The sequence below is a fragment of the Arachis hypogaea genome, chromosome 12 (assembly GCF_003086295.3).
Source record: "Arachis hypogaea cultivar Tifrunner chromosome 12, arahy.Tifrunner.gnm2.J5K5, whole genome shotgun sequence".
Lineage (NCBI taxonomy): Eukaryota > Viridiplantae > Streptophyta > Magnoliopsida > Fabales > Fabaceae > Arachis > Arachis hypogaea.
Window position 1 is genome coordinate 5,194,403 of NC_092047.1, and position 17,694 is coordinate 5,212,096.

The 17,694-nt window shown below is 34.8% G+C and overlaps 2 protein-coding genes and 1 non-coding gene across 5 annotated transcripts; 2 read left to right on the forward strand and 1 right to left on the reverse strand.

Annotated features, from left to right (window-relative positions):
• Positions 1-3,030: 3,030 nt before the first annotated feature.
• Positions 3,031-3,104, reverse strand: TRNAV-AAC (transfer RNA valine (anticodon AAC)). The gene has a single exon. It is a non-coding gene; the product is annotated as a tRNA-Val (tRNA).
• A 444-nt stretch (positions 3,105-3,548) lies between these two features.
• LOC112726537 (probable serine/threonine-protein kinase WNK6) lies at positions 3,549-7,812 on the forward strand. Its single transcript, XM_025775956.3, has 7 exons — positions 3,549-4,356; positions 5,019-5,056; positions 5,209-5,436; positions 5,526-5,746; positions 5,861-6,018; positions 6,264-6,618; positions 6,773-7,812. Exons 1-7 carry the CDS (start codon positions 4,237-4,239, stop codon positions 7,642-7,644), a joined length of 1,992 nt encoding a protein of 663 aa, XP_025631741.1. The 5' UTR covers positions 3,549-4,236; the 3' UTR covers positions 7,645-7,812.
• A 418-nt stretch (positions 7,813-8,230) lies between these two features.
• Positions 8,231-10,280, forward strand: LOC112726543 (protein yippee-like At4g27745). Of its 3 annotated transcripts, none has more exons than XM_072208584.1 (3): positions 8,231-8,248; positions 9,297-9,432; positions 9,697-10,280. In XM_072208584.1, the coding sequence occupies exons 2-3, from the start codon at positions 9,340-9,342 to the stop codon at positions 9,952-9,954; spliced, it is 351 nt and encodes a 116-aa protein (XP_072064685.1). In that variant the 5' UTR covers positions 8,231-8,248; positions 9,297-9,339; the 3' UTR covers positions 9,955-10,280. The 3 variants fall into 3 exon arrangements, with proteins under 3 accessions (XP_072064685.1, XP_072064684.1, XP_025631753.1); XM_072208583.1 differs by lacking the exon at positions 8,231-8,248 and adding an exon at positions 9,107-9,216; XM_025775968.3 differs by lacking the exon at positions 8,231-8,248 and having other exon boundaries at positions 9,200-9,432.
• Positions 10,281-17,694: the final 7,414 nt, after the last annotated feature.

Genomic DNA, 17,694 nt, shown 5'->3' on the forward strand with positions numbered 1-17,694 from the left:
TAGTTGTAGGTTCTGGAGACTGGCTGGCATGCCTTGTCAGCATGCTTGTTCTGCAATTTTCATGAAAGGAGACAACCCTGAGGATTACTACAGTAACTATTACACACCAGTAGTATATCTGGCATGCTATGGGACAACACTCAATCCAATTATTGGTGAGAATATGTGGCTAAAGGTCGAACTTGAGACAATTAGACCTCCAATTTTTAGGGTCAAGCCTGAAAGACCTAGGAGAGTAAGAATTAGAGAGCACGATGAGGATAGATCACAAACAAAACTGAGGAGGAGTGGAACATCAGTTACCTGCAACAACTGTGGCCAATATGGACACAATAGGAGACATTGTCCCAATCCAGACATAACAGGTATCTGCATTTATATCTTGGCTTCCTCATTGTTTGGTAGTTTTGTACTCTATCACTAAGTCTGCGTGTTTTTGTTTTCAGGAAACAACCCTGGATCTGAAACTGTTACTCCTCAAGGTAGTGCTCCTGCACCTGCTCCTCATGGTAGTGCCCCTGCTCCTAGTCCTGCTGAAACTTTCACTACTAGATCTGCCACTGTTAGCCAAAGAGGGAGGGGAATGGGACGTGGCAGGGGAGGATCCAGACTTGGAAAAGCTAGATTTACTACTCCTGCTACTGTTGCACCACCTGCATAAGCTACAACTGCTCCACCATCTTGTCCACCAGTGACTGTACCAGCTCCACCATTGCCTTCACCAGTGACTGCACCAGCTCCACCACTGCCTCCACCAGATCCAAGAAGTTTCACAGCTCCACCGCTGCCTGTTATAGCAGATCCACCACTGCCTGCACCAGCTCCAATAAAGTCCACAGCTCCACCACTGCCTAAGACAAAATTTTTTGGTGTAAGACGTAGTGGAAGACTTAAGATAGGTGTGAGGAAGGCAAATGCTGGACCAATTGAAACCGTAGACCTCACAACAGATTAGTTTTTTTTAAGTAATTATGACTTAGTAGTATTAGTTTTTTTGTTATGGCTGTGAACTTTATTATATCCTATGTCCATGTACTGTCAGTGGCTTATAAACCACTTTTGTTGAACACTATTTAGGATGCTTGTTTTGTTTTGTTGCTTTTGTTATATTAGGCATGTGGCTAGCGGTTTTGGAGGGACCACTTTGACTATTATTTAATATGAATGCTAACTACTTTACTCTATATTTTGTCTACTAGAGCTTTATGCAAAGGGACAAAATGAATGCAAATAATTTTTCAGAATCACTTGTCATTGATAAAAAAAGATGATTACATTCAGCACTAAACACTATTCAAATACATTGCAAATACACTTTTTCTCCTAACTCATCAAACTTAGTTAAACCAATACACTGCAAATATTACCACCAACACACAACTTAATATCATTTTCTGCAATTATTTCTGTTTCTTCATGTCACTCTCCATTCTGCCAATTTGTTGTTGGAGCAATGTAAAATTAGAATGCAATCTTTCTACGTTTGCTTCCATGCGTCCTATCTCTATATTTAATATATCTATCTTTCTTTCTTGTGCCTTCAGTAGTGCAGCATTCATAGATTCATCCAACCTTACAAAATCTCTACCATTTTTTGAGCATCCCTCCGTTTGATTTCTATATTAGGTGCATTGAGATTGAGCTCCAGCCATGTCATCTTCATCAATCCATTCAAAAAATTTGCATCTTTTACTGGGACAAGATATAAATCTTCTATTTGGACTCATCACAGTACTTGAGGTTCGGAGTGTCAGCAGATCTCCACAAAAGCAGTAAGTCCTTCTCCCATTTTCCCATCACCTCTTCCTCTTTATCAATCCACTCAAAAAAAGTACACTTTGGTAATTTACGACAAGCAACAAATCTCCTACCCGGGCAGTTCATAGACGACGACGAGAGCACCACCATCTCTTCCCCACAGAAGTATCGATGTCTTCTCTTGTTTATACTCCTGGATGTTGAGCTTCCTTCGGACAGTTGGTTTGGATCCATCACAGCTCGAAAAAAACCTTAAACCCTAACAAATGGACACATATATTGGAGGAACGCTATGAGAAATCGTTATCTTCTCTTTCAAATTGGCTCTTTAGAACGTTATGAGAGATAAGGGCATTCTGGTAAAATAACAACATTTAACAACTCTATTCATGCTAAACGTTAGTGGGGACTCAATTACAAATTTTAATTTACTTCAGGGACCCAATTACAAATTTTTAAACTGTAGAGACCAACTTACAATTTCACTTAAAGTGTAGGGACTAATTGTGTAATAATAATAAATTTAAAATTAGTGTAAGTAACAAAATGTTTATTTTAAAATTACATAAGATAAAAAAATATTTCAGAAAAATAATTTGAATATCAAACTAGGCTTAATCTCTTTTATATAATTGAATAGATAAGAATATGAAAAACATGTTAATATACAAAAGTTTTTAAATTTTTTTTATATATTTTATGATTTATATTTTTATACTATGTATATAATATATAATGTGGATATGAAAAAGATTTGTGCATAATTTTTATTTTAAAATATAATTCATTATATATAATTTATAAAATGTTTATTTTGCGAACTCCTAAAATTAAATCTATTATTTTTTAATTTTAGTACAATATACTTACTATTCTGTCTAATTTAAAATTTAGTATTTACTCATATTTAATTTATAAAATGAATAAATTAATAGATATATTAATAGTTAAATACACATGATAAATAATTTTTTGAATGAGTATTTCAATAAATTACATATTTCTTTCTTCAACTGAATTCAGAGGTTAGAATTTTTAGAATTTAGCTTTCTAAATACATTTTATCTTAGTTGATTTTGTGATTTGACTAAGAAACTATGACTATTATCCAATTTTCTGAAATACACATCAAATTTGTTGGTAACATATTAAGTATTAACATATATTAGTATAATAATAGTTATTACATATAATTATCAAAATCAATTATTTACATAACATACCTTACTTATTATCTAATGGCTTGACCGCTTGAAAAATAAAAGTTCTAATTGGCGTCGCCCGGACTCGAACCGGAGACCTTCAGTGTGTTAGACTGACGTGATAACCAACTACACCACGACACCATTTTGTGTTGAGTTTGTTCATGTTTATATATTTATATATAAACAAAAGAATAACAAACAATACAAGCAACAATAATTTGGCGCCAACAGAAAGTTGCAGAGAGATTATCTCTATGCTATAATTATAGTGAAAAGTGAAATGAATACCAACGTGCTTCTTAATGATTTTAATCAATTTATATATAAAAATTAATGATTAAATTAGTCATTATATTATATATTTATGTATAAATATATGTATTATTTTATTTATTTAGTAGTTAATTTTTTTAAAAAATACTATTCAAATATCAAACATTCTTAACATCCGTATAAAAATAAAATTGTAATTTATTTTAATTAATAAAATAAGATAAACTCTTGTATGGTTGTTAACAAAATATTAGTGCCAAAATAGTGTTTATCATAAAAGAATATATATGCAGCGGAATTGTTTTGTTTTATGTGTAATATGTTTTTAACTTCTTAGGGCTTTTTTTTTTGCCTAGATATTGTTATTCATTGTTTTCCAATATATGGGTATGGATAAATATTTAGTATTTAGATATTGTATGAAACATTATAAACTTTCATAGGTTAGTAGTTCCCAGCTTCAATCAGAATAAAAAAAAGTCAAATCTTGGTTTAAACAAAAAAAAAAATAGTACCATAATTCACCATACAACTGTTTGATTCAGCCTGAACTTTCGCGATCCTAAATCAATTCCCCATTTGTTCTCTCTCTTTTCTCTCATTTTTCCCCTTCTTTTTTCCTATGGAAAATTTTCCCCCATTTTCCCCCCATGTAGTGAAGTTTGAACCTTTTTGAGGTTTTGGTACTTGGGTCTGTGGAAAGGATGAATTTTGGGGAGGAGATTGTGTTGGTTTTCATTTGAAACAAAGCATGAATTTTTGCTATGACATGGAAGGTTGGGTTTTGGATTTAGGTTCAAATTCATTGCCTCCAAGCCTTGTCATTGAATGCCGGTTCATTCACAATTCAATTCCAACCTTTCTCCACTACAAGGAGAAATTGAAACCCCAAATCATCCAATCCAAAAAGCTATAGTACTATAGTATAAGCAAAATAATTATATTAAAAAGAGTAGGGTTTAAAATCCCTTTGTTTTTTTGGTAATCTTTCATCACCAAAATGAATAGTTCTGGGGGTGTATTGGCCTTGTCTCCTGCGAATAATGTTTTCAACACAAGGGTGCCTCATGATTTTGAGGAGGATTTTACAGAGAAAGATCCTACCGGACGGTACCTTAGGGTGTGTCTGTAACAATTGATTGATATAATTTTCTGCATTGTTCTTCGTTATCTGATCTTGAGTTCATTTTAATCAAGCTTGGTGGATTTTGTTATGTTTAGTTAATCTGTGTTCTTATAAGGTGTTAAGCATTGAATATTTGTTATGATGCAATGTTTGTTGGTAATATAATGCTCAATGTAATAGATTAGCTATGTTTCTGCCTATCTGATAAAATGTGGTTAATATTTCATTACTTATGTTTTCTGCTCTAAATTATTTAATGCAAGGTAGTAGCATAAGTTAAACTGAAAAATCAACGTGTTGATGATTATATATATTGACCTTTGTATCATTGTGGCAAAATGGATCATCTTGTTATTTTGAATTAGGGAACTTTGAGATTGAAGTTATCATTTTGAGAATGAAGTTTCGCCCGAGAACTTGCCCTTATGGTATTCGACTTTGTTGTTTTGCATTATGTTTGTGAAAGAAATGTCGGCATACAAGTCTGAACAAGCATATAATGCTTGATATGAAACATTTCTTTTTGTAAAGCACTTTTAGGGATAATTAACATGTTCAGACCTGTTGGGAATTTGTTTACTTCTATTCACTGACTCTTAATTTTCGCTTGTTTTTCTCTATTTTATCTAACCTTCTTTTTCTTGTTTTTGTCTCAGTACAATGAAATCTTGGGGAAGGGTGCCTTCAAGACTGTGTATGGTTCTGATGCCTAATCTTCCATTGTTTTGTTCTTCTTGCTCTTGTAGTTCTATTTATAATTTCACTTTAGAATAATATGTAGGAAGATTTGATAATTGTTGCAGAATTCTACTTAGTATATTTATCTCTTCTTTTTTTCTTTGCCAGTTATAGGGCCTTCGATGAAGTCGAAGGAATAGAAGTCGCTTGGAACCAAGTTAGGATTGATGGCCTCTTGCACACAGTAGATGATCTTGCAAAATTGTATTCTGAAGTCAATATACTGAAGTCTTTGAACCATGAGAATATCATTACGTTCTATGATTCTTGGGTTGATGATAAGCAGCATACCGTTAACATGATCACCGAACTTTTTTCATCTGGAAATTTAAGGCAGTAAGTCCACTTGATCTTTGTCTGCCTTTCACCTTACCTTGTTTGGCTATGACATGTGCATGAAATTGTTTTACATCTTTGGCTCTTAGGTACCGTCAAAAGCATAAATATGTTGAAGTGAAAGCCATAAAAGGCTGGGCGAGGCAGATTCTTCAAGGGTTAGCGTATCTTCACAGTCACAAACCACCTATAATTCACAGAGACTTGAAATGTGACAACATCTTTGTTAATGGAAACCATGGAGAAGTCAAGATAGGGGACCTAGGTTTGGCAATTGTCATGCAGCAACCAACTGCTCAAAGTGTTATTGGTAACATACTATAATTTTCTTATAATATATGCATAGTTTTTCTTATGCCGGATACTATATGGAGCATTAAACTTTTTTTCTTTTTTTTTTTTTTCTGTTCTTTGATTTTGAAAGGGACTCCTGAGTTTATGGCTCCAGAACTATATGAAGAGGAATACAATGAACTTGTTGACATATATTCTTTTGGAATGTGCTTACTAGAGATGGTTACTCTTGAGTATCCATACGTTGAATGTAAAAACCCGGCTCAAATCTTTAAGAAAGTTACCTCGGTAAGCATAGCAATCAGTGGCATATCCTTATTTGTAATTGTAACATGCTCATAAAAACAAGTGTACTATAGGAACTTCCACAATTACTCACTTTTCTTTTTCAATTTAATTTCTAAATGTTGTGCATAAAAACAAGTGGTTATGAATGTTAAGGAAGCTCAAAAAGCATACAACTGTATCTCCGATATCAATGTTTGTACACTTGTACTCATATCTATGCTACCTTGTGATGTACTCCATTTCAGGGCATCAAACCTGCTTCGCTTAATAAGGTGAGCGACCACGAAATTAGGCAATTTATTGAGAAATGTCTTGTTCCGGCATCTGAGAGATTGTCAGCAGAGGAGCTTCTTAAAGATCCGTTCCTGCAAGTTGAGAATGGTCCTAGGCTAGGTCGTAGCAGGTCTCGCCTATCCATGGACATAGATAATGAGGGCAGGCAGAATTATGCAAGCAGTGATGCCGGAAGCAACAAAGGCGGTGTGCATAGTCCTGTTTTCGAAGTTAAGAGGACAAATAAGAACAACGAGTTTAGGTTGACAGGAGCCAAAAATGATGATAACTCGATATCATTGACCTTGCGAATTGCTGATACTAATGGTGAGTATCACCCTCTTTTCCTTGGCTCTCTTATTTACCTGTCTACCATGTACTTCTCTAGTTCTCTCCAATCCAGAGGAATACTTTAATCTAACTACAAATAGTAAATAATTGTAAATTGATGCTAACAAGTCTCTTGTTGTGTTACATCCAGGTGGAGTAAGGAATATACATTTTCTCTTCTACCTTGATACAGATACTGCTCTCGCGGTGGCATCAGAGATGGTCGAACATTTGGAGCTTGCAGATCATGATGTAGCCTTCATAGCTGACCTTATCGATTACTTGGTATTTAAGCTTCTACCTTGGTGGAAGCCTTCATCTGCTCGTTGCTCACCTGGCGAATCAATTCAATACAGTGGGTCAACAAATGTAGATGGCCAAACAATGGCAGGTCCATGGAGTTCTGTCCCAAACGATGTTCCCTCCGAGCCGGTTGCTGGTCGAGATAACTTCTCCGAACACAATACATCGAGAGAAGGTTCTGTCTCAAATGAGAAGGACAACTTTTCAGGGGAAGCCGATGATCCTTATTACGAGGACAATCGTAGTTCTTCTGCAAGTCTATGCGACTCAGAATATCAACATTCTCAAGGATCCTTAACTTCATTGTTTGTTGTAGATGATACTCCTATGAAAAGTGACAATGTTCTTTGTTCCAATGCCGAAGAAAACTTTAAATTCCGAAGCACGAGTCCCTCCGTAAGCGAGTTTCATGATACGGATTTCGAGGATTGCAAATTGCACGCGGGGGATTGTGGTTGTGGAGATGGCGAGGTGATAAATGAATTCTCATCAAAGGAGAACTTAGGGCCAATTTTGGAAAGGTCTAATCTTTTGAGTTTGCCATGTAGCTTTTCTTCTGTTTCTTCAACTAATGACATGGATTTTGAACTGAAGTTTGAGCTTCAAGAAATTGAGGCACTGTATCAATCTTGGATTGATGAACTCTGTAGAATGAAGTTAGAGGCATTGGAAGCAGCCAGACAGAGATGGATGGAAAAAAAGAATGTTTCTGCTCATTGATTTTGATACACATATACAAGCTTTTTGATTATTAATTAACCCTTGTTGAAAAGATTCTGTTTCATTGTATAGTTTGTGAAATTAAATTTGTATACTGGATGCCCTTTTCTTTTTAGTAGAGGCACAAGTATCATTAATCTCAAATCTATTATTTATGCTTTCAAGTTACATTATCAGTTTCTAATTAGTATTATGTACAATTAGAATGACAACGTATGTGCCTTAATTTAATAATTTCAAAATTTTAGTATTATTGTTCATACCTTGACCCAAAATATAAAGTCAGATCTAAAAAGGATAAAAGCCCAATTAATAAAGGTGGCCTCTTTTATTAGCACAGTTTTACTTATTTGAATGAGTAACTAACTCTTCCCACTAATTTAAAAAGAAAATCTCAACAACTTTCTTAGAAAAAAGGAAACAATAATTCACCACTAAAGGTGGAACTAATAAATACACTAATTAACTTAAGTATTAGAATCTTTTACAGGTACCACCCCCACTTCCTCACGAGGAACTTAGACGGCGGCACCAATACAAGTCGGATGCTGCCCTCAAAGGGAGTCTGCACCTACGTCTAGGCCCAAAAGCAACCCAGTTTCAGGTAACTCTTGGAACAATTATGTAAACTGAAGTGAAGGAATGATAGGTGGTGACTGAGACTTGAGATTTGCATTCTCTTGATTCAGATTGATCTTCAAAAGTGAGAGGAAGGAAAATATAAAATTGCGATTTTTTTATGTACTTATTGTGATCATGTGAATAATGCTAGCATCTGAACTTTAGATACTCATCATCTTTTTATTTAAAGAATTCTAGTATTATTGAGAATTTGATATGGCATGATTTTGTTTTGATATTTTACTTTTTAGAAAATATATCTTATGGATTGTTTGATAAGCCTAAAATTTTAATGATACAAGTTAAAAAAAAAAATTGTAGCCACAATAATTTTATAGACATATAGAGAGATACCTATCAGTAGTAATAATGCACTAATGCACAAACCAACAACCATTCACTACAAAAACCAAAGCAAAAAAGGTAACACCTTTCATTTTGAATTAAGAAAAAGATGATCATAACAGGATGGAAAAAAAAAATATTTAATCATGTCACAATTTTATGGCAACTTTTCCTTTGTATTTAGTTTTAGTTTTATTACATTTTGTTGTTATGTGTTTGTTATATATCCTCTGTGTTGCTCTAAAAGGAAGACCAAACTCTTCAAGCAACACAATAAAAAATAAAACTTTTAAATAATTGCATCATTTTCTTACCAAATCACTCTAGTTCTATTCTAATTAATAATGTCTTAATCAAACCCTTTAATATTCTTATACAACTTCTTGGAATCTTCTTCACTCAATCAACTTCATGTTCTTTTCTTCATTCAAAGTTATTTCTCATTGATTGATGCATGCCATAAAAATTAATTTAGTACCTTTCTTCAGCATCATTCAATACATAATCTTGAATATATTGGTTGATACATATTTGATAAAATCATATTCATTTATGATTAACCACAAAGTACTCTTCTGACATAGAGAAATTGGTTGGTAGCTTGAGGTTGGTAAAAAATTTATGATTTGAGTGTTTGACCAAACTTTATTATTATACTTATATATATATATATATATATATATTAGTAGGAGCAAAGTTGGTACTACTGCTAAGAAAATTTCAGCATCAATGGCTGATTTTATGGGATCAAAGGCTTATTGCTGCTTCAAGTGCCAGAACCTTGTTGCTTTCCATGATGATATTGTTTCCAAAGATTTCCAGGTGAACCTTTTTCTACATCTTTATGCTAAAAATTCAAACTCAAATAATCTTTTTTCTTTTTGAATTATGGTTATAAATTTCATTCAAACTTGTCTGAACTCTAAACCAGTATTGCTGTAGTGATAGTTTCATATATAGTTTGTTTTGCAATAAGAGTCTGTAGCATAATATTAATAGCCTTGCTTAAATAGATAAAAGGGGTTATGAAGATGATATAAAGTTCCATTTTTGACCTTGGAATTTCAAGGGGTTATGTTGTAACAGGCAAGCAGTGGTAGAGCTTTTCTTTTCTCTCATGCAATGAACATTAGTTTGGGACCCAAAGAAGATAGACAACTCATCACTGGTCTTCACACAGTTGCTGATGTTTATTGCTCAGATTGTGGTGAAGAACTTGGTTGGAAATACATTAAGGCTTATGAAGAATCACAGAAGTACAAAGAAGGAAAATGTGTACTTGAGAAGTTCAAGATAGTAGTTAGAGGAAGCCAAACAAACCTAGAAAATTATTATGATGACTGATTTGATTCTTCTTGGGTTAAGTCATTTGATCCTGATATTGTTCATATGATTATTGTGAATTTTCTTGGAAAAGTTGATTCATTAGAAGTGTGGTGAATGTAAATGGATTTTAAGACCAATCAAATTAAGTTGTCAAATTACAGTTTCTTTAGGTTATATTTGAATATTGTGTTTGGTCCATGTGGTTAGAAGAATGAATCAGATAGAAAATAAACAAATGACAGAAGGTAATAGAAGATCATAAATGAGATGGTCAAAGAATATTTATATGTAAAGTGTTATTGTAAACATGATATCAGTAGAACACATTGATGTTATTTGATCTATTTAGTCGATTTTGTGGTATATTTGATTAAAAGAAGACATAATACAAGTACAAAAATTTGTGTTTACACACTTTTATTTCTCTGTGTCTTTGTATTTATATGATGTCTCAATATCAAATGAGACATTAATGTAAAAAGATAAATATTACTTATTTCATACTGGTAAAAAAAGATTCTTTTCAGAAAAATGTGATTTATGGGCAGTGTACAAAAAGTTTGGCAGATATAGGACATTAGGACTGTTGTTTTACACTTTTGCAGCCAAAGTGACTGAATCTTAGACTGACCCTGTAATTTTGAAAATGGTTAAATAATTCTATCAAACTCTACTTATTAAAATAACATGTAAATTATCTTTTATAATGTGTCACATCTTAATTGGATATTTGTTTTTAATTTAAGTTATTATCTTAACCATAGTTAGATTATATTGTAATTAAATTTTTAAAAGGGATAAATGTATAATTTATTAAAAGATTAGAAACTGATTTTTTAAATTTTTCAAATTACATTAACGGTGGCCCTAATCCTAAATTCTCCTTCCTCGTTCTCTCTCAATCTCACTCAGTCTCTCCTGAAGTCTCGAACGGTGGCCGAACTCCAGAGTCCAGAAGTCACGATCGTCGGCTCCTCTGATTCGTCTCGCCAGTTCCGTTGCGTCTGTGGCTCCTGCTTTGCGTCGTCACGTCTCCTTTCTCCGGTGCGTCTCTCGTCGTTGCGTCCTCGTCCGTCGCTGCTGTCACCCCTAGTCATGAGTCTGCTTCGCTGTGCTTGGACAGGCCATGAATATGCTTCCCCGTGCTTGGACAGGTTGGTTTTCTCTCTTCTCTCGAATCTGCTTCGCCGTGCTTGGACAGGTTGGTTTTCTCTCTCGTCAGCTTTTTTAGTTATACAGTTGGCTTATAATTTGATTACAGTCAACAAGGCGGTGCTGCTTGGGAGGCGCGACGAGGATGAAGGAATGAGGGAGGAGCGAAAAGCCGAAAGCTATTACAGAGGGTTAGGATACATCTTCTGTAAATAATTTGGAAAAAAAACCATGTTTCAATTTTTAATACTTTACATAATTACCTATTCTAAAAACTAATTTAATTATAAAATAATTTAACCATAGTTAACTTAATAACAAATTAAAAAATAACACAAAGTAAGTTACATGTTGCCAATGAGTAATAACTCAAATGGCATAGTCTCTCCATACTCAATTAAGAGGTTACGGATTCGAATCTCATATCTTTGGTAAAAAAAAAAAAAAGTTACATGTTACTTTGTAAAAAGTATGGTATAATTTGTAGTCCAAAAATTTGAATATTGGTTCGATCGAATTAATCGAAAATTAATTATTAAATCGTTTTGATTTAGTATAAAAATTGATCAACAGTAAATCAGTTAAAGTAAAAAAAAAAAGTTAAATAATCGATTAATTAATTAAATTTGTTTAATTTTTTAGTAGTTAATCAATTTAAAATAATAAAATATAAAAAATGTCTAAAAAATTATATATTTTATATACAAATATATTGTTGAATTTATATTAAACTTTTAATCTTTTAAATTTTTAATTTTATTGGTTAGATTACCGATCTTGATCCAAACAACATAAAAAGATGTGCATAGATAAGAGACTTTAGCTCTTTTTGGAACAATAATGGGAAAATTGTTACCACATTGATAACTGAATGAAGTATGAACAGCAAGAAACATGTGATCGTTGTGATTTCAATAACCAATGATTTAGACAAGATAAAGAAAAACATAACCAGATGATCTTTGTGAATATTTCAAATAAAATTGATTATTTCTGCTCCTTTAAAGTTGGAAAGTAGATTGAGGAAAGATTTTGATGTTCCCTATCTGCTTACAACTTTAAAGTTTGAGCTGTTAAGTGTATACAAACAAGTGGTTTATTTATTTATTTATATTATTAGGCTTAAATAATTTTTTAATTTTTTTAAAAGGCACATATTTTGGTATAACCTTGTAATTTTTTTTGTCAAATAAAATAAAATTATCTATCTAGTTACTAATTTTTTTTTCTTAAATATTACATGATAATAAGTTAAATATTAATATGGCACATTTCATAGTTATTTATCTCATTATACTATCATTTAACATAAACTTTTGAAAAAAAAATTAAAATAAACAACTTTTAAATTTTATTTAAAAACAATTTTTTTAATAAGGACAAAACAATTTTTTTAATAAATTTTTAAATACATGTATATATATTTTATAGGATGAATTTTAAATATTCTTGAAATACCAATCTTCCAATAACTTAACCGTTGATTTCAATTATAAAAAATATATAATATATTAATTAAAATCAACAATTAAATTACTGGAACGCTAATATTTTAGAAATATTTAAAAACATTATTTTATATATATACATATTATTATTATTATTGAATTTAATTTTGATGTATTATGAGTATAAATAAAATAGTTTTATATTGACTATATGAATAATCTTTTAAAAAAACTAACGTGATTATATGACTGTATAAAATATTTTATGTTGTTCAGTGAATCAAAATTTTATATATATATATATATATATATATATATATATATATATATATATATATATATATATATATATTGCAGAGTGGTGCCTGCTGAAGGTGGTGCATAAGACAGAAAGTTGTCGGAATCAATTAGTTGAGAATGGTTTCCAATGGTAACAGCATTTACTTGCCACACAAGAACTCAATTCATTAACATATCAAATACTCATTGATTATAATCTCTATATATAATAATCTATAATTAGGTGAGCCGATTCAATATTCTTATATTCATGCATAGTTCCACATCTTCAATTTCAAAATGTCCAATTTACTCTTCCAATACAACCACCACCAAAGGTTTAATGCAATAAAAGAGTTTGGTAACACTAATTCTTCCTTCTTACACAAAATTTATTAGTTTTCTAATATACTATTTTGTTTAAAATAAACAATTATTTGAAAAAAAAAATGAATTAGTATAATTATTAATCAAAGTCGAGCCAAAATGGCATCAATGACACAAGATTTTGCTTCAAATCCAATATCAATAAAATTAGATTGTGAATATTTTTCTTCGAAAGATGAAGCTGAACCAACAAATGAACAAAATAAAGAAGGTCATGAATTACTCCAACATCTCATTGAAAATGCAGCAAAAAAAACAGTGAATCTATCTTTTCCAAATATATAAATTAAAACACATGATGCTTTGCTTGGAAGAAATTAGAGTCTCATTTTGCTTGAAATGTTAAAAAACAAAGGTAATGTAACTCTGATTTCTGTTAAATTTTTTTCCCTATCTTTTGGTAGCTGAGAGCTCTAATAACAATTTTAATCCTCAACCGATAGGGCCAAATTCTATATTTGGTCCATGATGTTTTAAATGTTCTATTTTAGTTTTAAAAAATTTTAAACGAATTTAATATTATCTCGTTATTAAATTTGACACCAACAATTAATATATTGAAGAGAAAATAATGTTCAATTTCAATTTGTAAGTGAAATCCTTCTTCTAACGATAAAAATAATCTTTCTTAGATTTTAGAGCATTGATGATAGGGTTTGAGATTTTATACCAAAAAAAAAATGAAAAGAGGAAGTGTTATAAGAAGGTATTGGTTATATTTTTCGAACATGCGAAACTAAAAAGATATGACTTAGACTAAAAATATTGTTAATATTCACATACTCATTTCATTAACTATATATTCATATTAAATTTAAAAGTGGAACAACGTTGAATCTATTTAAAATATTTTGGGCTAAAATAAAACGTTTAAAATGTTAAAGATCAAATTAAAATTTAGTTTAAACACTAAGTGTTCATATCCTAGCCCAACGATTAAGGCCCAGGGTCCAAGTAAAAAGGCCCAACCCAAAGGGTTGACCTCACCTCACCTTTCACCAGATCAGCCACTACAAAGTCGGTACTCGTCTCGACTTGCTCTAAGGAAGTCGGGAACGAGGGTTAGCTGGCAGATAAGCACTCATTTGAATGAGTAACTGCCCCTAGAATCTCTCTAACCACTTCCACGAGCCATATCTTAACTTCCCTAAGATAAAGGGACGGTTAACACCCTAGAAAAGTGGCACTACTCCAACGGTGGTTATTGGATCACCACTATAAATACACTGACACCCTTCAGGTATCTCTAAGTTCCAATACTCTCTAGATCTGCTAACACCCTTGCTGACTTAGGCATCGGAGTGTCTTTGCAGGTACCACCCCCCATTCTTTCACGCGTACAGGTCGGACGGAGTGCACCGAGTTGCAGACCCACCTGAAAGCCTCCTCCTTCGTACGTCTGGGCCAACCAACACCGTCCAGCCCATTAATCTCCGGTTACCCACCGTAACATTGGCGCCATTGCTGGGGACCCGAGAGATCAACCAGTGATGGCGGACAGATCCCCTGAGGAGGGTCATGTGGAAACAGATTCTGAACAAGAGAATCTGGATACCGGAAATAATGACGCGGACCTAACCCTCCATCAGGAAACCAATGATCAACACAAAGAAGGAACCTCCGGAGTCAAAACCCCGAAGGTGAATTCCTCTGAAGGTCGTGAGTCAGAGAAAGACGGACAGTCCCACGCAACTGAGCTTATAGGATTAGTTCATGTCCACCAAAGTCGTTTGGAACAACTAGAACAGGAACGGGAGCGACAAAGGGAGATAGAAAAGCACCTAAGAGAGGAGATGGATCGACGAAAAGAGTTAGAGGAAAAACTCTTAAAGTTAGAATCCTCCCTCAAAGGTCGGAACTCCCGTGATAGTAGAGAAGAATCGCCCATAGGAGGGGAAGATCCTTTTAGTGAGGACATAATGAGGGCAAAAGTTCCGAAAAACTTTAGAAGCCCCGATATGGACCTCTACGACGGAACCACTGATCCAAAGCATCATCTGAGCAACTTTAAAAGTCGGATGTATCTGGCTGATGCTTCTGATGCTACGCGATGCAAAGCTTTTCCGACAACCTTGTCAAAAGCAGCGATGAAGTGGTTCGACAGTCTCCCCCCGAGGTCGGTTACCAGTTTTGAAGACCTCTCAAGGAAATTCTTGATGAGGTTCTCTATCCAGAAAGACAAAGTAAAACATGCACCAAGCCTCCTGGGAATAAAACAGGAGGTCGGAGAAACCTTACGAGCCTATATGGAAAGGTTCAACAAAGCATGTTTAGAGATTCAAGACCTGCCCACCGAGGCAGTCATAATGGGGTTAGTCAATGGGCTCAGAGAAGGTCCCTTCTCACAGTCCATATCCAAAAGACATCCCATCTCTCTAAGTGATGTACAAGAAAGAGTTGAAAAGTACATCAACATGGAGGAAAATGCTAAGTTAAGAGACCTGAGTTGGCGACCTGGGCACCCTCCCTCAACAAAAGAGAGAGAGAGGGAAACCAAGAAGAAGGAAGAACTCGGCCTCGATAGACCAAGAAAATATCACTCTTATACTCCTCTGAAAGTTTCTGTAGTGGATGTATACAGAGAGATTTGTAACACCGAAAGGCTGCCATCCCCCAACCCATTAAAAATAAAAAAGGGGGGAGCCGCAACGACTACTGTGAGTACCATAAAATATATGGTCACTCCACAAATGACTGTTACGACCTTAAAAATGTGATAGAAAAGCTGGCGAGGGAAGGCCGGCTTGACAGATATCTCATAGAAAGGTCGGACAGTCATGGGAAGAGAAAGCGAGATGATATGGATAGAAGAGACCCACCACCGCAGACTCCGGAGAGACATATCCATATGATCTCAGGGGGGTTCGCGGGAGGAGGACTCACCAAATCCTCTCGCAAAAGACACCTTAAGAGAGTCTACCAAGTCGGAGGAGAGTCATCCGACCTCCCAACCATTTCATTCACAAAAGAAGATGGGCAAGGAATAATCCCTGGACACGATGATCCAGTGGTAATAACTATGATCCTAGCAAATGCTCATCTCCACAGAACCCTAGTAGACCAAGGAAGCTCAGCGGACATTCTTTTTAAGCCCGCTTTCGACAAACTAGGGTTGGACGAAAAAGAATTAAGAGCCTACCTCGACACCTTATACGGACTAGGCGACACGCCAATAAAGCCACTAGGATTTTTGCCCCTCCACACCACTTTTGGAAAAAGGGGAAAAATCCAAAACTCTGAGCATAGACTTCATAGTCATCGATGTAGGGTCAGCATATAATGCTTTAATTGGCAGAGCTACCCTTAATCGACTCGGAGCGGTGGTATCCACTCCTCACCTTTGTATGAAATTCCCGACCCTAGCGGGGATAGCAACGGTAAGGGGAGATCAGAAATTGGCAAGGAAGTGCTACAATGAAAGCCTAAACCTGAGAGGAAAAGGCAGAGAAGTTCACACGGTAGAGCTCGGAGGCACAAGGGCCAAAGAGGAGCTGCGTCCACAACCGGGAGGAAAAACCGAGGAGATACAGGTCGGCGAAGAGGAGGGAAAAAATACCCACATAGGGGCCAACCTAGGGGAAACCCTAAAACAAGGGTTGACTAAGCTCCTAAGAGATAATTCCGATCTCTTCGCCTGGAAGGCCTCCGACATGCCTGAAATAGACCCCGAGCTCATGTCCCATAAGCTCTCGGTTTATCCGGGGTCTCGACCTGTACAACAAAGAAGACGCAAGCTCGGCCCAGAACGAGCCCTAATAGTAGAAGAGCAAGTACAAGCGCTCCTAGAAGCTGGCTTCATCAGAGAAGTCAAGTACCCAACATGGCTAGCCAATGTAGTGCTAGTCAAAAAACAAAATGGTAAATGGAGAATGTGTGTCGACTATACCGACTTGAATAAGGCCTGTCCCAAGGACCCTTACCCACTGCCAAGTATTGACACCCTGGTAGACTCCAGCTCGGGGTATCAATACTTGTCATTCATGGACGCTTACTCGGGGTATAACCAAATCCCGATGTATGAGCCAGATCAGGAGAAAACATCATTCATCACGCCCAGAGCTAATTTTTGCTACGTGGTCATGCCGTTTGGATTAAAGAATGCAGGGGCCACATACCAGAGGCTGATGAATAAGGTGTTTGCCTTTCACCTTGGAAGCCTAATGGAAGTATACGTCGACGACATGCTGGTAAAAACCAAAGAAGAAGTCAATCTCTTGGCAGACTTCTCACAAGTCTTCGACACCATAAGGTTACACGGGATGAGACTAAATCCCTCAAAGTGTGCCTTCGCAGTAGAGGCAGGAAAATTCCTAGGGTTTATGCTAACACAAAGAGGGATTGAAGCTAATCCCGACAAGTGTAGAGCTATCCTAGAGATGAAAAGCCCGACCTGTTTAAGAGAGGTCCAGCAACTGAACGGCCGACTTGCAGCCCTCTCCAGATTCTTGGCAGGATCAGCACTAAAATCCCTTCCACTGTTCTCCTTATTGAG

Bases quoted from the DNA above. Each gene is read 5' to 3' on its own strand.
- LOC112726537 (XM_025775956.3), top strand. From the start codon at position 4,237: ATGAATAGTTCTGGGGGTGTATTGGCCTTGTCTCCTGCGAATAATGTT. The intron at 6,019-6,263 runs GTAAGCATAGCA...ACTCCATTTCAG, and splicing joins TCTTTAAGAAAGTTACCTCG to GGCATCAAACCTGCTTCGCT. The intron at 6,619-6,772 runs GTGAGTATCACC...TGTTACATCCAG, and splicing joins GCGAATTGCTGATACTAATG to GTGGAGTAAGGAATATACAT.
- LOC112726543 (XM_072208584.1), top strand. From the start codon at position 9,340: ATGGCTGATTTTATGGGATCAAAGGCTTATTGCTGCTTCAAGTGCCAG. The intron at 9,433-9,696 runs GTGAACCTTTTT...ATGTTGTAACAG, and splicing joins TTGTTTCCAAAGATTTCCAG to GCAAGCAGTGGTAGAGCTTT.